Genomic DNA, 24,222 nt, shown 5'->3' with positions numbered 1-24,222 from the left:
TAAAGTGCTCTATTACATGGCTGCCATGTAATATCTCCAACAGAATTATAAAAAGCCTAGACATGATATATTTGAACCATCATTTTCTACTAGGCAACATTATTAACTTACACAAAATTCTTCACAGTTTTTGCAAAATAACAGATTTTATGTTGTTTATGGATCTTCAACCAACCAAACTTCTTTTATTAATGTACTAAAGTGACTGGAAGATTAAATTCTATGAGAACAATAAATTACAACTTTTATTTGGAGTTTACATGTTAAAACCAAATAGTTCTCGGGCCAGGCACGGTGGCTCACGCTTGTAATCCTAGCACTCTGGGAGGCTGAGGCGGGTGGATCGCTCAAGGTTAGGAGTTCAAGACCAGCCTGAGCAAGAGTGAGATCCCCGTCTCTACTAAAAATAGAAAGAAACTATATGGACATCTAAAAATACATACAAAAAAAAATTAGCCGGGCACAGTGGCACATGCCTGTAGTCCCAGCTACTCGGGAGGCTGGGGCAGTAGGATTGCTTGAGCCCAGAAGTTTGAGGTTGCTGTGAGCTAGGCTGATGCCATGGCACTCTAGTCTGGGCAACAGAGTAAGACTCTGTCTCAAAAAAAAAAAAAAACAAATAGTTCTCAAAAGCTATGGGTCTTTAATCCATGAAGAATTAGATCATTGTTATTTCAATTAAATAATTAAATTAATAAATTATTTAATTTAGCTTATTTCATCATCTTACTTGTTCATTAACCCAGAAAATTACAAACAACACAAACACTTAATAAGAAGGTAAGCATGTAATAAGTAATTGAAACTTTTGTAAGATATCAATATTGTTTCCTTCACTAGAAATGCTCAGAAATTTGGCCTCCAAAACATTTCAGAATAAACTGATATATTGACAGCCGTATGTAATATATGTATTGCTTACCTCAGTCAAGTGTGGCGTAGGGTTAAATCCACAGAGATTACACACTCGATTCTTGCATTCGGTGCAAGTATTGAAGTTAGGGGGATCCTTAGCACCTATGTTGAGTTCAGTTTTGCAAAGAGGACAGACTGATTCTGGTTTGGGGGTTTTCTCTGGTTTAGGGGGAAGAACAGCCTTTTGAGGCTCAGCTGTTGAAGGTTTACTGTCCTTAATAGGTGGAAGCTTCTTTTCTGTTTCTGTTCTTTTTACCGTTGGAACTTGCTCAGCTTTGGGTTCTAATTTTTCAGCTACTGGAGCTTTTGTTTCCTTTTTTGCAGGTGCAATCTTTGCAGGTGCTGGTGGTGCCTGACCTGTGGATTTGGGTGGCCCCTGAGAAGTAAGTGGCTGTGAAGGGGGAGGGACCTGTTTTGTTGGTGCCCCTGGCCCACTTTGTGAATGAGGTCCAGGCTGGCCTGCTGTGGCAATTAAATTTGATGCCTGGCTGAAAATTGATGCTCCAAATCCAAAAAGTTTCCCGGTCACAGTTTCTTGAGGAGTTGTAGGCTGTGATTTAGGAGCATCAGTAATACTTCCCAGATTCAGACTGAAACGTCTTGACTGCTCCTGAGGCTTTGGGGTCTGTTGAGATGTGGGGACAGTTTGGCCAGTGGTAGGTCGTGGGCCAGGGGGTGTTGGTGATCCTTTTGGCATTGGCTTGGCATCGGGTTTAGGACTCATTTTGGTTTGTGCTTTCTTAGGTTCTTCCTTCTTCTGAACTGGATCAACTTGTTTTTCATCTTTGCTCTCTGAACTAGGCCCAGGATGTGAAATAATTTTTGAATCTGATGCAGGTCGAGGTATGGCTTGAGAATCAAATGGGGTGACTTTTTCTCCTGTTGGTGGAAAACTTTGTGAAGGTTTGGCAGAGTCCACTTTTAGAGGAGGGGTTGTTTTCTCTTGAACCTGCGACTGTACTTTGGAGCTTGGAATATCAGGTTTTGTTGCTGAGGATAAAGACACAATGTCTGGGGGTGGCTTTACTGTCTTGGGCTGCTTTGGTTTATCATCAGCAACAGGGTCCTTGGCCTGCTCGGATGGGATGGAAGGCTCTTTCGGAGGGGCTGGCTTGGATGAAGACTCTGCCACAGGAGGCTGCTTGGCAGTGGTTGGGGGAGAGCCGTGAAGGGTTGGTTGTTTCACTAGTGGTGGTGGCTTTTTAGACTCAGGTGTCTTGGAAATGTCCTGTTTGGGTGCAGTATCCTTCTTTGGGGAAGTCTGCTGTGACTGTGGGGATGACCTGCTCACTGCTAATGTGGGAGTAACAGGGGCAGTCTTCGGTTTGGGCTGGGGTGAGGATGGAATTGGAGCAAGATCACCTCCTAGAGCTCTTTGCATCTGACAGTTTAAACAGAGCCATTCTTTTATCTAGAAATAATACAAAAACACAATAGTCACTGAGATGATAATACTGTAAAAACACAAACATCTTTTCAAAATGCATGCTGCCATTTGAAACTATGTCTCTCATCATTCAAAGCATAAATTATACACCAAATAATTTTCATTAATTTATAAAAGGTTTATTTATATTAAAATATAATTGATAAGCCTCTGAGACCAAAGCACCCTATATTTTAACAAAAATAAAAAGTAAAAATCAAAATATAGTTTTGTTTCTTCCAATGTTAATTTTGCTATTCGTTGCCTGTGATTTACTTAAATTCTGATTACTCTCAGAAATAGAAAACAATGCATAATAAAAAACAAGTTTAACATATTAGATTCCATAAATAAATTATGTTAGAAATTTTTTCTATTGTTGGCTCATAAACAGTTTTAGGTATACAGCCAAGAGTAGGCTTGTTAAATTATGAACACATTGGCAATTTTTTAAATTAGCAAAGCATTACTTTCCCTTCCAAGGCAACATACTCAAACATGTGAAAACAAATTTTTAAGCATTCTGGGTTAGAAAGAGAATATTCTCTGTAAAGAAAGTAAATAAAAAATAATAGCATTCCCTCAAATTATAAATGTGATTTAACAGAGAAAACATTGTTTCCTTATAAATTGTATGAACATACTTGAAAGAACAATGTGAGTAAGTAATGTAGATATTTGATTGGTGATATGTGTGTGTGTGAATGAGAGAGAGATATATGTGAGGTATACATTGTATGTGTGTATATATATGTGTGTATGTAAATACATACACACACAATTGCAAATACTCTTCTCATACTTCATCCATTGTGAAAAGAAGCTGGTGAATTTAATACTATATTTTAGAAGATAATTTAAAAGTACCTATGTTTACCATTATTTTTCCAAAGCAATGTTTGCTTATTAGAGATTATTTTAAATATGTCCAAAACAATTTAGAATGTAGAATTTTACCATAATCTAATCTCCTCTACCCAAAGTAACCAATGTTAAGAGTTTGGCACTGAAGTTCTTTGTACAGAATAACACACAAGGAAAAAAAAAACATGTGGAGTAAAGGCACCAGAAAAATTTCCTACAGTACAAAACCATAAAGTGGATTAGGGCAAGATGGCTGACCAGAGACACCAGCTGCCAGAGTGCCTCAGTAAGAAGGAGAAGTTTTAGAAAAAAGAGAAAAAATGAACAAAAAGCAAACACAGATTGGGCATGGATATGAGGGAAGAGTGCCAGAACCTTCAGGAGACTCCATGGGAAGAAGTCACAGAGCAGAACAGGAAGGAGCAAGGTATCGGCATAGATGGACCCCCAAGAGGATTGGAGTCAAGCAAGAAGGGTAGGTGAAGCAGTTTGTTTCTCCTTCCCTCACATCTCTAACAGTTGGCGTGTTCCCAAGCTGCTGGCAAGACTTTCTGCCCACAATTCAACAAGAAGATACAACAATTCTAAATATTGATGCACCTAACACAGGAGCACCCACATTCATACAGCAAACCCTACTAGATCTAAGTAAAGAGATAAACAGCAACATAGTAATTGCTGGAGACTTGAACACCCCACTGACAGAACTGGACAGATCATCCAAGCACAAAATAAAGAAAAAAAACATTGGACTTAAATGTGACACTAGAATAAATGGTCCTAACAGAGATTTACAGAACATATAACCCCAAAACTACTGAATATACATTCTTCTCATCAGCACACGGAAGATTTTTCAAGATTGATCATATCCTAGCCACAAACATGGCCTGACAAATTAAAAACAAGTAGAAATCATACCACATATCTTCTCAGACCACAGTGGAATAAAACTAGAAATCAACTCCAAGAGAACCATTCAATTCTATACAAAGTCATGGAAATTAAACAACCTGCTGCTGAATGATTATTGGATCAATAATGGAATTAAGATGAAAATTAAAAGATTCCTCAAAGTCAATGACAAAGGAGACACAAGCTATCAAAATCTATGGGATACAGCAAAAGCAGTCCTAAGTCCTAATATTCACAGCCTTAAATGGCTATATTAAAAAGATAGAATGATCACAAATTAATAATTTAATGACATGACTCAAGGAACTAGAAAAGGAAGAACAAACCTAACCCAAAGCCAGCAGAAGAAAAAAAACAAGGTTAGAGCAGAATTTAATGAAATCAAAAAGAAGAAAATTATACAGAAGATCAATGAAACAAAAAGTTGGTTCTTTGAAAAGATAAACAAAATGGGTAGATCTCTTGCTAGATTATCCAGAAATAGAAGAGAAAGGACTCAAATAAGCTCAATTAGAAATAAAAAAAGGAGATATTACAATAGATACCACAGAAATACAAAATATCACCTGACAATACTATGAAATTCTCTATGCACATAAACTCAAAAATGTAGAGAGAAAGGACAAGTTTCTGAAAATACACAATGTTCCAGGATTCAATCAGGAAGATACAGAATTCCTGAACAGACTAATAAGAAGCAATGGGATTGAAGCAGCAATAAAAAATCTTCCAGCAAAAACAAAGCCCCAGACTAGATGGATTCACAGCCGAATTTTACCAGACCTACAAAGAAGAGTTGGTACCCATTCTGCATAAATTATTCCATGACATCAAGAAGGAGGGAATCCTCACCAACTCATTCTACAAAGCCAGTATCACCATGATAACAAAGCCAGGAAAGGATATAACAACAAAAAAAATAAAACTACAGACCAATATCCCTTATAAATATAGATGTAAAAATCCTCAGTAAAATACCAGCAAACCAAATTCAACAGCATATCAAGAAAATAATCCCCCATGACCAAGTGGGTTTCATCCTAGGGATGCAAGGATAGTTCAACATACATAAATCAATAAATGTGAATCATCACATAAAGAGAAGCAAAAACGAAGATCATATGATCATCTTAATAGATGCAGAAAAAGCATTCAATAAAATCCAGTGCCATTTCATGATAAAAAACCCTCAAGAAACTAGGCATAGAAGGAACATTGCTCAAAAGTATAAAAATGATATATGACAAACCCACAGCCAGCATCATACTGAATGGGGAACAGTTGAAAGCATTCCCACTAAGACCTGAAATGAGACAAGGATGCCCATTGTCACCACTTCTATTCAACACAGTGCTGAAGTCCTAGCCAGAATAATCAGGCAAGAGAAAAAAATTAAGGGTATCCAAATTGGGAAAGAGGAGGTCAAACTATTGCTTTTTGAAGATGATATGATCTTATATCTAGAAAACCCCAAAGATTCCACCAAGAGACTCCTGGAATTGCTAAGTAAATTCAGAAAAGTCTTAGGTTACAAAATCAATGTACACAAATCAGTAGCATGCCTATATATCAATAACAGTCAAGCTGAGAATCAAATCAAAGATTCAATACTATTCACAATAGCTATAAAGAAAATAAAATACACAGGAATAAACTTAATTCAAGAGGTAAAAGAACTCCACAAAGAGAACTATGAAATGCTGAGGAAAGAAATCACAGATGAAACAAACAAGTGGAAAAACATATCATGCTCATGGATTAGTAGAATCAACATTGTTGAAATGTCCATACTATCCAAAGTGATTTACAAATTCAATGCAATCCCCATCAAAATACCAACATCATATTTCACAGATCTAGAAAAAATAATTCTCCACTTTGTGTGGAACCAGAAAAGAGCGCAAATAGCCAAAGTAATCTTATGCAAAAGGAACAAATCAGAACGTTTCACATTACCAGACTTCAAGCAAGGCTACAAGGCTATAGTAACCAAAACAGCATGGTGTTGGCACAAAAATAGAGACATAGTCCAATGGAATAGAACAGAAAACCCAAACAGAAAACCATCTACATACAGCCAACTAAATGTACTAGGGAAAAGAAGTCCTATTCAATAAATGGTGCTGGGAAAATTGAATAGCCACATACAGAAGAATGAAATAGGATCTGTATCTCTCACCACTCACAAAAATTAATTCAAGATGGATAAAGGACCTAAGTGTAAGGCATGAAACCATAAGAATTCTTAAAGAAAATGTTGGAAAAACTCTTCTAGATATCAGCCTAGGCAAAGAATTTATGAAGAAAACCCCAAAGGCAATCACATCAACAACAAAAATAAATAAATGGGACTTGATTAAATTAACAAGCTTCTCCAAAGCCAAAAGAGAAAATAGACAACCTACAGAATGGGAGAAAATATTCACAAGCTATACATCTGATAAAGGATTAATAACCAGAATCTACAATGAACTCAAGGAAATCAGCAAGAAAAAAATCAAACAACCCCATTAAAAATCAGGCAAAAGACATGAAACAGAAGCTTCTCAAAAGAAGATAGACAAACGGCCAATAAACATATGAAAAATGCTCAATGTGATTAATTACCAGGGAAATGCAAATCAAAACCACAATGAGATATCACCTTATCCCAGTCAGAATGGCTTTTATTAAAAAGTTCAAAAACAATAGATGCCAGCATGGTTGCAGAGAGAAAGAAACTCTTCACTGTTGGTGGGACTACAAATTAGTACAACCTGTTTGGAAAACAGTATGGAGAGTCCTTAAAGAACTAAAAGTCAACCTACCATTTGATCCTGCAATCTCACTACTGGGTATTTACCCAAAGAAAAAGAAGTCATTTATTAAAAAGTCACCTGCACACAAATGTTTATTGTGGCATAATTCACAATTGCAAAATATGTGGAATCAACCCAAATGTCCATCAATTCATGAGTAGAATAACAAAATGTGGTGTGTGTGTGTGTGTGTGTATATATATATATATATATATATCACGGAATACTACCCAGCCATGAAGGATGACTTAATGCCTTTTATAACAACTTGGATGGAACTGGAAACCATTATCCTAAGTGAAGTATCTATAGAATGGAAAAACAAGCACCACATGTACTCATTATTAAATTGGAACTAACTGATGAGCACATATGTGTATAGAGGGAAATAAATCTCAAAGGAAATCAAGGAGGGCAGATGGGGAGGAGGGGATGGGCAAAAACCTACCTAAAGGGTACAATAACACTATTTGGGTGACAAGCACACTTTTAACCCTGACTCAAGCATTACAAAAGTGATCTGTGTAACCAAAAATATTGGTACCCCCATAATACTTTGAAATAAAAATTAAAATTAAAAAAAACAGTAAAGTGTTTGGCTGGTAAACAACATAGTCTCTACTTTCAAAGACTTGTCTTTTGAAAAAAAAATTTAATTAATCATTCCTAAAGTGTTTAAAGTCTCTTTGAAATTATTTAAACTCATCTTACCATATTACCTCATTATACCAAACCTTATTTTGCAATCTCATGAAAAGTAAACTTATATTTGGAGAATGTTAAAAGAAATTTTCAACTCAAACCAAAATGTTATATTTGTTTTAAAAACTGTAAAAAATTGGCCGGGCGCGGTGGCTCACGCCTGTAATCCTAGCACTCTGGGAGGCCGAGGCGGGTGGATCGCTCAAGGTCAGGAGTTCAAGACCAGCCTGAGCAAGAGCGAGACCCCGTCTCTACTAAAAAATAGAAAGAAATTATACGGACACCTAAAAATATATATAGAAAAACTAGCCGGGCATAGTGGCGCATGCCTGTAGTCCCAGCTACTCGGGAGGCTGAGGCAGTAGGATTGCTTAAGCTGAGGAGTCTGAGGTTGCTGTGAGCTAAGCTGATGCCACGGCACTCACTCTAGCCTGGGCAACAAAGTGAGACTCTGTCTCAAAAAAAAAAAAAAAAAAAAAAAAAAAAGAAAACCTGTAAAAAATTAAAATGATTGCTAAATATAGGTGATAGATTCTTGGGTGTCCATTAAATTTGTTTTTACTATGGGTATTGTATACCTGTGTACTCATTATATTTTTATCTTTACCTTTGTATATGTTTGAAGCATTTCATAAGATAAATAACTTTTTATACATAAATATTTGTAGTCCCCAATCACATAATTGCTACCCCTGAAAATACCAGGACAAAAGGCAGGCTAAAATGTAAGGAAATTTTCATTACATTTTACTCCCTTCTTGATGGAAGGAAATACCTCTATAAATATGCATCTACCCACTCATCCACATCCCTGTTATTATGTCAGTTCTGCTGTACTACCATTTATTTTTTTCCCATTTATTTTCTTCCATAGCTTTATATGATCACCTCATAATCATGCAGCCTGACAAGGAGGAAAAAAAAATGATTAAAAGCATAATTTTTTACATGTAGTGTCACTGGCTTTTTCTATAAAATATCTATTATATATGTATCCACATTAACAATTATAAATTACAAACTTCTGGGATCAGTAACTTTCATTATTATTAATTGTTCTTATTCTTTTTAACAAGTGTCAAAAGTAGATGTAAAATTTCAACAATATTCATTCTTTTATTCAAATATATATGGAGCACCTTCTATAGGACACATACCACTGAGGAAAAGAAGCAAAAACTCCTGTTCTGATGGAGGTTACATTATAGTAAGAGTGAGATAAGAAAAAAAAACAAATTAATGCATAATACAATTTCAGGGTTATTATAGGTATATAATATCTGATGATATTGTGATGATACCTCTTTTCTTTCCTTTTAGTTTCTCTCTTGTTTTTTTCTCTAAAAATTTTCCTTGGATGCATTCAGTTTTATCAGTAAAATTGTGAGTTTCTTTGCAATGTGAATGTTGGAGCCTCATACATAGCCACAGGCCCTAAATTTATCTATGAACAAAATTAGAACATTACCGTGACATATCTTATATATGATGTACGTCAACATTGGGAAACACATTTTATACTGTCCTTATTCCAAAATCAAATGATTCACTGAAGTTTATAAATGTATATAAATATATCTGCACCTAAGCCAAGAAAGGAGAGTTAGTACAAGGGAAGTGGAAAACAAGTCACTGCCCTTCACAGGGAGAAAATTCTGTTTTTCTCTTAACACACTTTTTTTTTCTTGAACAGACTCCACTCCCCCATATTTTGTCCTTTTAATGACCACATTTATTTTAAAATATGAAAAACAACACATGAAAGGTATTTGATCCCTCAATGCTCCCTCTCGCTGCTAGAATACAGGTTGAAATCATTATCTATACTATCACAATATGAAAAGCTGTTATCCTCTTAGGATTGTTTTAGAGCTTCCTTTTTATTTAATTTTACTGACCAAATCTGTTGAAGACAGAAATGATTTTTATCTCAGCACTTAACAGTCTAGTACTGAAAACAGCAACATTTCCAATCCCCTTATTCAATTGGAAAAAATAAAAAGCCTTTCTATTCACCGAACAAATACAAAAGTCCACAGCCAGCCCCAGCATTAACATCATGAACCAGCTTCCACTTTGCTGTTGGTCAGGTCTTTCACAATGCACTTAGGGAGCGCAACGTACAGTAACATCACCACTGCTCTCGCAGTAATTCAAGTTAGAAACCTTGCAATATTTCTACCACATTCTCAGTTATTCCCTAAGTGGGTATGCATTGCATGTGAAAGGTAATTCCTCATTCATTCTCTCACATTTACAAAGCCAGTCCCTCACGTGGCGCTTATCATTTCTTAAACACTATACTTTCACTTAAATAGTAACCTGCTTAAGACAAAACACTCCACTACTCTTCAAACCTCAATGTCTTTCCCCTACCTATAAAATAAATTTTGCAAGAAGTTTAAAATATATAACTTTGTTGGTGTTCTTATGCTAGCACTTCACACAATTCTGCTATTTCCAAGTCTGAATCTAAGCAACAAATGGTAAGGACTTCCTCATTGTGGTCCTTCTACTGATCTCCAAGGTCTAAATTACTGTATAAGCATCAGAGATGTACCACAAATATCTTTTTAGATGGTTTGAATTAAACAAATTAATTTAAAATGTTTAACTGTGCTCTTCATGCTATAGCATCTTTGTGTTTACATTCTGAATCCCCAGTGTTTACCCAATCTGTACAGCAGGCTTCTGTCTTCATTCTCTGGTTGTATGCCATTCTCTCCACAAACCTATTCTTTCTATACCTCAGGCTGCTGAAAATCTATCCTCATTTTAATTCAAACTAAAAAGAGCCTTTCATAATTACAATGTCTGCTAACCATAAATATTTTCCTTGTCTGGAGATAATTACTGCCTTGTTTCACTTCCAGAAGTAAAGTTTTATCTCTAATTCTGAGCAGAGATGTACCTGCCTAGGACACTTGCTGTCAGTTACACACGGTGCCCATATCTATAATATAGTTGGTTCCCTGGTTCTGCATTATCGGGTCTTCATTCTACCACAGCCATGAATGGTAATCTTAGAAGATTTTAGTCTTTATCACTTCCTTACCATGCCACAGAAGTCAGACAACATCTGAGGTCAAGTCTGATTCATAGAAAACGGCTTCCACAAATATTTCATAAACATCACCCCAGGTTTCCTGTCAAAAAGTAGCACCCCCTCCCTAATATTACACTTATAATCACTTATATCCACTTGATAAATGGTTGGAGAAATGGAATAAATGATACTGAGAGAGCCTACAACTATATCAAAGTGTCCTGGAACAGCTCTTACTTTCAACATGTAAGCATTAAAAGGAAAGAATCCAGCTATATTAGATATATATGTTAAATGTGAACTATTCCTGAATTCTAAATTCTATGGAAATAAGGAAAAATGGTCACCTTTTGCTTTCTCCACCTATAGCCTTACTTAAAGAAGGTTCATAAATGGAATTCAAGATCTGGAGAAACAATTGTTTAATGAGCTATATTAACTCAATTAGTTTTATGGAAAGGAACAAAAGAAAGGCATAAAAATGTTCCTTTAGCCTTCTAATTTAATATGCTACATAAATGGGGGTAAAATAATGGTCAGACAGGATTTCTGCTCAGTGTAAGGCCACTGTGTACTCTAATGTAGACCTGCATATAATTAATCTAATATACCTAATCCAATCCCCACAGTTCTCTTTTGTTGAGCCTTTGTTCTGTATCAGGGCTGTGAAATACAGTAAAACAACTTCACTGGCTAAGGCTTTGAATGGATAATCATAAATGTCTTATTTAGATTTTTCAAGAAGTACTACTTGAAGGTTTAATTGCGAACTTCACATACAGAGTTTCAATGAATGGTGCTACTTAAAAAAAAAAGTATCAAAACTATTGACTACCAAAAAATTATACTCTGATTTTTAAGAGTGCATCTTCAGTAATGATTCAAGATAATCAGCTTGATACATGTAAGCAATAAAGTGAATTGGTACATTTTGAGAGTCCAGAATTAATATTATTATTAATTCTCAGAAATATTATTAATTTATTAAGCTTCAAAACAGAATGGAAACCTCTTTTAAAAAACAAAAGAAATCCCAGCAGGCATAATGACTAACATCCACCCTTCAATGTAGCCCAATCTGGAAAATTTAAACACAAAAGCTACATAAGAGTCATTACAGAATCTCTACTCAATTACACAGCAGTAGTACTTGGAATGATGGAACATCAAAAGAACAAACACAATGTTAGAAATTTATATTTGCTGGTGTTCATACCATTCACATTAGCTATTGTATAAATTTTCCTCAATCATGCTGCCATCCTGTCCTTGTACTATAAAAACCTGTTGGGTTCTTACTTCTAGACTCATCACAACTAAACTTTTTTGCAAACCATAACATCTGAATGGACCATTTACTTCACCAAGGCAACATTCTCATTCTTTCTTACTTGAACCAAGATTCCCAGTCAACTGTGGGCTCCTCTCCCATTTACGTAAATGATATCCATCCTTTACAATCCACATTGAATTTCTTCCTTTACCACTAAATATCCCATCACCAATTAAGTAAAGTCTGCCGCTTCTCAACTATTATAGTACTACTATAGTCAGAACCACAGCATTTAGATTCAAATGTGTAGTGGTTTAAATTATTTTCCAATTATTTCCTCTTCTCTTCTCATATAGACTTTTATTTGGAATGACCACTTTTTCATGCTTACTCTTACCTCTGTATTAAATACCAAGTAAATTTTAGATATTATTTAATGATGAACTATTCAAAAAATATTTTTCTTACTCCTCATCATATTATCTTAAAATATTTATTGAAACCCTTATATTATTTTGAATATCAAAAAATATAATATAACCAGACAAAAGATCTAAGAAATCAACATTATAAAGAGGAAATCAAGCTAAAGTTTGATAACAGATTATGCTTTCTGCTACCCAAGGAGTGTCCAAACCACATGACCTCCCCCAAAAGGCAGTTACTCCCTAACAGCAGTTTGGCTGCAGATAGCTCACTGTAGTTGACATCTTTAGCTATTCATATTAATGTATAATTTATTTGGATTACAACTAGACACTAGCATCCCTCAGAACTGTGATGACATATTCAGCAACTTAGCAAAACAATTTTATTTAAAAAAAAGCCATTTAGAATTTGGATGGATATTTCTTCTCTTAAACTGTGTGGATTACAATTTCTACTGTATAATTCAGCTGCCATAACCAAACCTTGTAAAACATAAACTAAACACCTATACTTTTCTTCATAAACCATAATAATGCTCACCAAATACTAGCAATAACATATGTAAATCCTCACAAACAGGATGAAATGATAAAATCACATTTTAATATGTTTGTCAGTATAACTCAAAACAAAAAATATGACACTTGCAACAAAGAACAATAAAAAAAATTGCAGTACATGGATATGAAAGTATACCCGTATTCTATTACAGTTATACAAAGAGGAGAGGATCTCAAATCAGTAAATTGAACTTACATATGTTATACATTAACACTTCTAAATTGGTTCTCCTATGGTGAATTCAAACTTTCACACCTCAACTGATTAACACATACTTAGGTCTGTCACACAATTTTGCAGCCTGTGATCCATTGGCTCCAATTAGCCAGTATTTGTACAATTATCTGAATAGCTTATTGTATTGTTCTCTTATTATTTAATTTAGAAATGAAAAGTGAAAAATAAATTACATTAGTGGAAAACATAAAAGGTCTCAGAAACTTAATATAAAGAGACAAATATAAACTCATTGTATATGCTGAAAGCAGCATATTTTTAAATTCAATCAGATGCTCATTGGAATAAGCCAATTACTGTGTGTTGACTTGGGAAGGAAAGAAGTATGTTTTTAAAAATATATGAAACGCTTAAAATATATCAATGCTTGTATAAACAAAGATCATAAGGAATTTTTAGCCTATCTTAGCTCTCTGTGAATGGGAGCCCCTTTAACTTGGAAATCATTCAAAGTTTACATAGTTGCATGTATGTACATTTTAAAAAATGAATTTAAGGAAAATCTGATTTTAAAATTATGCTTAATCAGTATTATATTATTTTCAATTTTTTTCACAAACCCTATCCACATTTTTCATTACCATTTATTATTTCCTTCTGAAATGTGTTTTAATCCTTCCTCTGTCAATAAGTTAAAAACTTTTAAGTCAGTTAAAAAAGATCTGCACATTAAAAATTTTCCAAACAAATATAATTACAGAATCTTTATCACATGTTCACATAGTGAAGCTTGCTACTTGATTTTTTAAAATTTTTTTACATAAATAGAAATCTGTTCCTGTGAGTTGTTTTAAGTATTCAACTCGTAATTTTGACTTTGCTGAACAAATGATAGAAATATCATATTTCTATGAATTCTTTTGCAATTGATAAATTCTTTTAATCAGAGAGAAGAAAAACAGAAGAGGTGGTTTAGTATTTTATATTCAGGAAAGACCAGATCTTATCTGTATGTACTTTATTATAGTCTATTTTACAAACAAGATTCTACCTTAAATTGCTAATTGTTGGCTCTCCTTCTAGACTCAGAATTCTATTCCTGACAGTGAGCAAAGTTATGAAATTCATCATCACTATTCTCAAATTTGAGCAGAGTGGCCTGCTCATAATAGGAGCTCACAGCTTTCTTAACAAAAAAAGAATGAATCAATATATAAGACTTTACTTTGGGCAACACTAACTAGGAAGGTATAAAACCAGTGCTCTCAAACCTCAATTTTTTTAGAGTAAATATTCTGAAAATAACCTGGTAAGAGGTTCATTTCTTTTTAACTTTAAGGATATGTAAAATTTATATGCACAAGCTTTGTGTAATCTAGAAGTTTAGGAAATGGTATGGCAAATCAAATAATCTAGTTAAAGACAATGTAGTCTCCTATAAAAAGATGCTAAATTTTGGGTCAGCAGATCTGGCTTCTTGTATGGGACCCATTGCCAAGTAATTTTATTACCTTGTAAAAGTCACAAATTCTTAACCTCAGTTTTCTCATCTACAGATGGAGTTAACAATTATGGTACTATTCCTATTTGCCTATTAGAATTTTACAAAGATTATTAGTAGTAGTAATATTAATAACAATGAATGTGTATCTACAATTTCAATTTCAATGCACAAGTACATATATAGCCAAATTTGATTTTTAATTTATAAATACTCTCACATTACAAACTAAATACTCAAAAAAATAAAGTGACCTGGCCAAATCACACAGGAAACAAGAACTAAGATTCATACTTACATTCTCAAAGTCTAAAATCTGATATATATTTCCCACTTTTCCAAAAGGCTATCTTATGACCAACTTATAAAGAAATAAGTTTCAAAATGCTCTAGAGTATGAATTCTGATTTTGTCTTTTTACTCATCTTTAAAAGGTGGATACCACCTCATTAACAGAGCATGAAATTGACAAAAGGTATACAAAGTGCCCAGTGCACAGGTTGAAATGCAGTGTTCAAACTACAATCTCTGTTCCCTGTGACAAAAGGCTAATCTTCATTCTTTTTGAAGTAAGAAAAAGACAAGAAACATTGCTTGGAATGAAAATGTTGTTTCCTTATCAAAGGCAACTAGAAGTGCTTTTAAGTGAATTCATAGTAAGATCAGTAAGAGTGCACATGTGTGAGGAACAAAGCTAGGACTAGAACCCAGACTGTTTGATGCCTTATGGATTTCATTTGAGATTGTTATTACTGTAAGGAAAACTATTATAAACTTCTAATAGATTGGTTATATCTTTATCGTCAATGTAATACCTTTGAAATATTTGTAAATAAGAGCTCATATTTATCTAAACTAATTAAGACATAGAATAGGGGAGAATGTTAGATATGTGTATTTTCTCAAGGGATATAAACAATGAGCAAGTTAACCCATCACTGTATTCAGCTTACTGATCCAATAAATGATTTTGTCAACTATGGGTATCTGCTTTCACAGCAGAACACCTGTTCTTAGCAAGCTATATAGATTTTCGTACCAGTTGCAATAATACATAATAACAGGCTCACTATATATTATAAAAGCTGGCTCTGCAGAAAGACACCTGAAACATCTAGTCATTCATCTAGTTATTTAAAAGATAAAAGTGAAAAAAAGGCTTTTGTTCTAATGATAAAACTTATAGGTAGAGCCGGAAGGGTCTGTGTGTGTGTATATATGTATAATATATTTTTTATATTCCTGTATTTTCATATACATCTCCAGGGAACATTCAAATCATAAGAGAAATGGTGCAAATTGTACTTCATCAAAGATGAGAGCTACACAAATATAACGTCTGCACACATATTTAAGTGATATACATTTTTAAATGATTGAGTTCTTTTATTCCTTTAATTTTATTAGAAAATTTTAAAGAAAGGTAAATTCATTTTGTTTAGTTAGGATATTCTCAGTTTAAATAATATGAATGATACCATATGGATTATCAGAATTGCAAAAATCCCAATATCCTTTGTCTTCCAAAAACATTATGCTTAGAATCAAGGTATTTTATTTTTCTTTATTGGCTTTATATAAACATGAGGCCAGTTAAAGCACAAGTGGCTATAACAAAGAATGAATAAAGAAACTGACCAAACTTGGCATCACAGGAATAAGGTATTTCAAATAATCACTGTTATGTAGAACCAAAAATTCATAACGTTTCATCAAGTAGAATGCCAAGAGTGAAGATGTAAATATCAAGAATCTAAATCCTTTATCCCACCCTTCACATCATATAGTCATTTAACCAATCATTTGATGACTTCAACTTTTTCAATTACCCCAGTGTTAATTTTAGTTATAACATGAATTTACAAGATTAAAAAACTAGTGCCAAAAAGTATAACATTAAAAGTAAAAGCTTCCCTCACTACCAGAAAGGCTAACTTTCCAGAATCAACAGTGTTAACTTTTGCTTTTAGTTTCTCCTGTGGTTGCCATTATAACTTTAAATAATAGGTTTTGATTTTATTTTCTCATCTATAAATTTAAAATGTTATGTATTTTTACCTTGCTATAAAAAGTGAATTTTTTCATAAGATACCCTTATATTATCATCTATTAGCTCCCTATGGTTTGGATTTCATAAAATGTCCATTCCTTCACCTCCACATTACCATAGGGCAGGAGTGAAGAGATCTCAAAATTATACACATTCTTGGGTGCATTCCCTCCCTTTCCTTAATACTCTCACACTTGACACAGCCTCTCTTGGGACTACATACACCAACTAGAATGTTAGTCATCATTAAAAATTCTAGATTCCCAAGTAACCTATGAACTCCCAGACTCTAATCCCCAAATGGGAGGGAGGGAAAGAACCCCCCCACCCATGCCCACCCCCACCCCTCTCTTGATACATATTACAAACCTTCTCTACTTCAATTTTATTCATAATGCTTATTACCATCTTCCACACTATATGTTTTACTTATTTGTGACCCTTACTAGAACAGATGTTCTATAGGGGAAGGATTTTTGCCTATGTTGTTCACTCCTATATCCCCAGAGTCTAAAACATGCCTGAAGCATAGTATATGCTAAGTAGTTGAGTAATTTTTTTCTTTCATTAGTAAGAATTTTTGTAAGTTCTTTATGATTGCTGAATGAACTCTTTCCTATGAAGGTTGTTTTTGTTATTTTGTTTTGTTTTTTCTAGTAGTTCATCTATGTTCTTCATGTGGAGTTATTGCTAAAATGTCTAGTTAGGCTTTTCAATCCGTTCATTTACAGTGACCATCTCTATTACTTAGGTAATTGACAGATTTCTTTTCTGTTTGTAGACAATTCTGCTTCCCCATTAGTCCTCTACTTTGAATGAGAGGACGTAGGATGGCAGAGAAGTGTCCAAGTAAGGACAGCTTTACTCTGATGATAACAGATTTAGTGCATTTGACTCATTGCTGAGTAATGTTTTGTTTTCTTTTTTGCAACACTCTGTTGTGGGAGAACATTACCTGCACTTCCCTTCTTTTGAAGGCTATAGTTTTTATTAGGATACTTCTTCAGGCAGCTCACCTCTTCATTTGTAGAAATTATCTGGTTTTAGCCTGAGGGAGTAAAATAAAGCCTCCCTCTATACTCTGTCTTCCTAGAAGAGATTAGGAAAGAGTCCAGTTGTCCTATTTGTTTCTGTTACAGTTCTTTAATTTATTCTTTGATTATTGACCACAACCCACTACTGCTACTACTGCTTTTTATATGTGTTGATTCCAAGTTTAGGGCTATTCTGAGGTTCCCTCAGGAAGCCACTGTATAGTGGTTTTCTCAGCTCTTTGTCCTTGCAATTTTCTTTCTGTCTTCTAGGAATTCTTCAACATTCCAACTTAGGTGGTTGCTGTGCTTTCTGGAACTACTATACTTTCAATCTTTTAAAAAGAGGGACCTTAAGAGAAAAGAGATGAACATTTGTGTGCTCAGTTCTCCTTTTTTAGAGGAACCATGTGGCAGTCTTTGCTTAGAATTTGAGGTGACAAAAGGCCTTTGTGCTAAAAACAGCAAACTAAAAAAAGAATATCCTCTTTTCTAAAAGTTCTTTCAGTTATTCCATCAGGAATGTCTTGCATACTCTCTTTCTCCACAGTTTCTAGCCTCCTGACATTTGTCACAGCTCTGCTGTTTTCCCAGCAGCTCTTCTTAACAAATTCTGCCCCTTGCTTCTCTTACTAGAAATAGAAGCAGTAGCAGGTCTATCCACCTAAAAGAGGTGGCCAGGTAAGCCATTTTACCCAACTGAAGAATTTCAGTCATTTCTTGTTTTGTTTTATTTTTTAAGAAGTGGAGATGGCTTATATGCAAGTCTATATATACGAGTCAAGAAGATTTTTATGTTTGTATTTTGTTTTTTTTAGCTGCTGAAAGGTGGCCATGTTTTTGTTAAATAAAATATCTGGTTTCAGCCAAAGGACTGATTAATACATGAGCCATAATGACTGAAAAAACAAAAGGTAAAAAAAAAAAAAAAAAAAAAATCCACCTAAATCTACTTTCATCACTAACATTTGCTTCATTTTCAACATTTTGAAAGTGACAAGTCTTTTTCATATATTACAAAATTTCATAAGAGTTGGTAAAATTATCAAACATTAGGGACAAGCATTTAAATCTCTGTCCCTAAATGGATCTTGTTTGAGGCTACACATCAAAAGAGATAAAATAAATCAACCAAAAGAACAATAAAAATGCTTTTGTCACTAATTAGAAAGCAAATGTTCAGATTCTGTGTCAGAAAACAACCCCCAAAGAGGACCTATATTGTAGAGATTTATTCTATTAATGGACCAGCAAGCAGAAATACAGCTATAAACTCTGGGAATCAAAAGCCTAGGCTTGGAGCCAGTAGATTCTTAAGGTTTGTTAGGAATAGCATACATCTCGACAGCCTCCAGAGAGGGCAGCTAATGTAAAGGCCATCCTTTCTGCATAGACGTTTGGGTTGTCTAAGGTGCTTGTGTGTGGCAGGGGCGGGGGGGAAGGTTGGTGAATTTATACTTAAGGAAGTAAATATGTTCCCTTCTCTAAAGCTTGTGGCTAAATGTAGCCACCTCTCTAGTGCTTGCTCTGAAGAACTGATAGTCATTTAAGGGTCAGGATGATCACAAGCAAATATAATCATAATTCTGATGTGTTGGTAAAAAATGTCACAGAACTTCTCTTAGTTTTCTCAAGGAGGGATGAAAGAAACTACTATTGTGTTTTACAGACTACAAAAGAAACAATATAGATAGTTGCTTGCATATAAACATCCAACTGGAAAATAATAAGTTCATGTAAATTGAAGTACCAAAAAATATACAGCCTCTGTCCCTATTCTGCACGGAAACACTGTTTACTCAATCTGAATATGTGACAGCAAACTGATCCAGAGTGTTACATCCTTTTCAAAAGAAGCACAGATTCACTTTTTCATAGATACATATGACAGTTTAGAAGTAGTGGTTTTCCCCCAGATTTCATCTACCTATCTCCTGGAACAGAAGGTTTTAGCCTCTACCTAGAGCTCTTCTACCTTCCCAACTCTGACCTGCAGATAATTCAGGAGTTGTAGGAACTGACCAATTTGGTGGACAGAATGAGGAAAGATGCCTTTCTAGAGTTAAAAACTAGAACTTTGATCACATTTCTTCCTTATAGGGAAAACAAACAAACAAAAGTTAAAATGAAATGGTATAATTTATACTATTGATCAAATGTCTTTAGATTGCTATCACAGAACCCAACAATTTATGATACTGTATCTACGCAGAAAACAATGTGCAAGTAAATTTTAAAGGCCAAGTTTTTAAAAAATATTATCTGTGCTATAATATACTGCAACTTTATTTTATTTTTTTATTTCAACATATTACAGGGGTACAAATGTTTAGGTTACATATATTGCATTTGCACCACCTGAGTCAGAGCTTCAAGCATGTCCATCCCCCAGAAGTGCATGCACACTCATTAGGTGTGAATATACCCATTCCCCACTTCCCCTTCCCACCTGCCCGACACCTGATGAATGTTACTATTACACGTGCACATAAGTGTTGAACAGTTAATACCAATTTGATGATGAGTACATGTGGTGCTTGTTTTTCCATTCTTGTGATACCTCACTTAGTAGAATGGGCTCCAGCTCTATCCAGAATAATACAAGAGGTGCTAGATCACCATTGCTTTTTGTGGCTGAGTAGAACTCCATGGTATACATATATCACATTTTTTTAATCCACTCATATATTGATGGGCACTTGGATTGTTTCCACATCTTTGCAATTATGAATTGTGCTGCTATAAACATTCCACTGTGGATGCCTTTTTTACATAATGTCTTTTTTTCTTTGGGTAGATGCCCAGGAATGGGATTGCTAGATCAAATGGTACCTGATTAACATTTACAGAACATTCTACCCCAAAATCACTGAATATACATTTTTCTCATCAGCTCATGGGACATTCTCTAAGATTGACCATATCCTAGACCACAAAGCATGTCTCAACAAATTTAAAAAAATAGAAATTATACCATGCACCTTCTCAGACCACAGCAGAATAAAATTAGAAATCAATTCCAACAGAAACTTTCATCTCTAAAAAAAGTCATGGAAATTAAACAACCTTCTGCTGAATGATTATTGAGTTAAGGAGGAAATTAAGATGGAAATCAAAAGATTCTGTGAACTAAATGATAAAAGAGACACAAACTATCAAAATCTGTGGGACACAGCTAAAGCAGGCCTGAAAGGAAAATTTATAACCATAAATGCCTACACCCAAAACACAAAGATCACAAATCATCAATCTAGTGAATCATCTTAAAAAACTGGAAAAGGAGAGCAAACCAAACCCAAACCCAGCAGAAGAAAAGAAATAACAAAGATCAGAGAAGGACTAAATGAAATCAATAATAAAAAAATTATATGGATGATTAATAAAACAAAAAGTTGGTTCTTTGAAAAAATAAATAGAATTGACATACTTCTTGCTAGATTAACAAGAGGCAGAAAAGAAAGGATTCTAATAAGCTCAATTAGGAATGAAAAAGGAGAAATTACAACTGATACCACAGAAATACAAAATATCATCTATGAATACTATAAAAACCTCTATGCACATAAACTTGAAAACATGGAGAAAATGGACAAATTCTTAGACATATACTGCAACTTTAAAAGCATATATCATATATTTAAAAATACTTCCTCGTACAAATTTGCAGTTAATCCTCCTAATATCTCAGTGTGTCTAGCAAAGAACATGTTATTTTCCTATGTCAAATTGTGCCATTGTAAAAGAAAGTGTAGGCCGGGCGCGGTGGCTCACGCCTGTAATCCTAGCACTCTGGGAGGCCGAGGTGGGTGGATCGCTCAAGGTCAAGAGTTCGAGACCAGCCTGAGCAAGAGCGAGACCCCGTCTCTACTAAAAATAGAAAGAAATTATATGGACAACTAAAATATATATAGAAAAAAATTAGCCGGGCATGGTGGTGCATGCCTGTAGTCCCAGCTACTCGGGAGGCTGAGGCAGGAGGATCGCTCGAGCCCAGGAGTTTGAGGTTGCTGTGAGCTAGGCTGACGCCATGGCACTCACTCTAGCCCGGGCAACAAAGTGAGACTCTGTCTCAAAAAAAAAAAAAAAAAAAAGAAAGTGTAAATAACTTGTCCAAGCTTACCCAATCATTGAGGGCATGCCTTCCTTTACTCAGCTAGTGAGCTCCTCTGCCTGCCCTCACATTTCCAACTCCTTTCATGTCCATCATTTTTGTCCAAATTCTTATTTATCCTTCACATTACCATCTCAAATACTTCTCCTACCGTGAAGCCAACTCCAGTATCCCCCACTGACAATGGTGGTTTCTTTCCTTGACCCCATAACACTTTATCTCTCTCCCCACCGTGAGTAAACTGACCTGGAATTAGAAGATTTTGTTTAACTTCTGCTTGGTAATTTACTATCTGGGAAATCCTCTTAACTAAACCAGCCATAGTAACCATTTAAATGCTAGTTTCCTCATTACTATAATAGAGAAACAGAATATATGCTCATAAAATTATTTGGGGGTTTAATTTTGATCAAACAAGTAAGAATTATGTGAAATGTAAAGTCCTACACAAACTTACTTTTCATAGAAATAAATATAGATGATTTTTTTTTTACATACAACTTTTATTTCCCCTATTTTTGGTTGAGGGAAAACTTCATATCTAACAAATATTTGATTTTGTTATAGCACTCAATGATGCTCCACAAGTAGGGATCTGACACCAATTAATAAAATGAATGAGCAAATGTATGACTACATTAATCATAATAAGTTTCATAAAGTAGAATGCTCAGCAGTACCTGCTAAATATGGAAGGCCAAAATCTCCAACTTCATTGCCTACTTCTCCACTATTCTAGCTAACATGTTTATTCCTGACTCCCTAAACACATACTGCACTTTTGTGGTTCTAAGTCATGGCTCAAATCATTACCTTCTTTCATATCCTCTGTGTTTAAATAGTATCTATCTTTATATAGAGGCTGTCCAGAAAGTATCCAGCCATTGTTAATATAATGAGAACAGTTGCCTGGCTGGATACTTTCCGGACAGCCCTTGTATGCCCAGATGAAATGCCATTTTCCCCATGAAGTTTTCTTTAATCCACTGGAAATACTCAGAAGTCCATAATATTTGTTCATATCTGTCACAGCTCTTATCATCTAGGCCTGTATTATATTTTCTTGTGCATATATTATCTAATCTAGCACATTTTAATCATGTTAAGATCAACATTTATGTTTCAGTTACCTTTGTATCTCATTAAACATGTAGCAGAGTATCTTTCATATTGTAGGTACTCAAATAATATCTCCATAAAGTGGATATAGAAATAATGTATATGCCTTAAATTTCTAATTGCATATTTCTGCCTTACAGATTGCCACCAATACGTGATAAATCTAAACATTTTATAAGATGATCATCTTTCATTTTAGTCATTATTACTTCACATTCCTATGAAGACAGTATACTATGGGCAGAAATATCTTTACCAAAATTTAAAAAGCTATACATATATATATATATTTATATATATAAACAGACTACTTATAACCTGATTTCCTCCATAATTCAAATGCATCATAGTCTTATTAATTAGAATTTTTTTTTTTTTTTTTTGAGACAGAGTCTTACTCTGTTGCCCAGGCTAGAGTGCCATGGCATCAGCCTAGCTCACAGAAACCTCCAAGTCCTGGGCTCAACCAATCCTTCTACCTCAGCTTCCCGAGTGGCTGGGACTACAGGCATGTGCCACCATGTCTGGCTAATTTTTTTCTATATATTTTTAGTTGTCCAGCTAGTTTCTTTCTATTTTTAGTAGAGATGGGGTCTCGCCCTTGCTCAGGCTGGTCTCGAACTCCTGAGCTCAAACGATCCACCCACCTCAGCCTCCCAGAGTGCTAGGATTACAGGTGTGAGCCATTGCTTCCAGCCTAATTACAATTTTATCATTAAAGAATTATTTATTTGAAAAGTTAAAGTACTCAATATGACTTTTATTTAAAAAGTGAAAGATACTTTAGAAAATAACCAGGTTTTCATATTTTAAATCTGCATAATTTTTCATGATTAGTATCTAAATTAACATAACAGTTACCTATGATGATCATTCTTGTGATTATCACGACATAGATTTCATTTATAAGTAGAGTGCACAAGCCTCATCTCTCAGAGATATTTAGATCACATAATCCTTCATTGCCTGCTGTCAGTTACTTTCTGGGGTGTTTGCAGATGTAATGCACAGACAACCCACTAACAGCTGTCCTCTAGACAGACTAAATGATTTTTGTACCTTCTCATTGAGAAGAGGCTAATAGATCTCTTTTAAAAATAAACTTCTTATATTCTCTTATACCCTAAACCTTTTTATTCTCTATTTATATTATCCCATCATCACTGTTTCATTCCCTAACTCCAGGGAATTTCTGAATTTTTGATTGTTTTGCATTTGTTTTGTCCCTTCCACCTAAAATGTCCCCAATCTTTATGTATTAAAATGCTACTAATATTTTATTCGAGGGGTTCAGCACTGAGATA

The 24,222-nt window shown here is 34.5% G+C and overlaps 1 protein-coding gene across 1 annotated transcript in view; it reads right to left on the bottom strand.

The window, feature by feature from the left end:
- Window positions 1-24,222, bottom strand: part of PCLO (piccolo presynaptic cytomatrix protein) — a 360,664-nt gene that overhangs the window by 327,267 nt on the left and 9,175 nt on the right. Inside the window, exon 3 of the mRNA XM_069462070.1 lies at window positions 923-2,326. Within this exon, the coding sequence (XP_069318171.1) occupies window positions 923-2,326 (1,404 nt within the window). The remainder of the gene's footprint in view (window positions 1-922; window positions 2,327-24,222) is intronic.

Source organism: Eulemur rufifrons, chromosome 29, assembly GCF_041146395.1.
Source record: "Eulemur rufifrons isolate Redbay chromosome 29, OSU_ERuf_1, whole genome shotgun sequence".
Taxonomy (NCBI): Eukaryota; Metazoa; Chordata; class Mammalia; order Primates; family Lemuridae; genus Eulemur; species Eulemur rufifrons.
The sequence above is the reverse complement of the archived record's forward strand: the minus strand, read 5'-3'. Positions and strand labels throughout refer to the sequence as shown.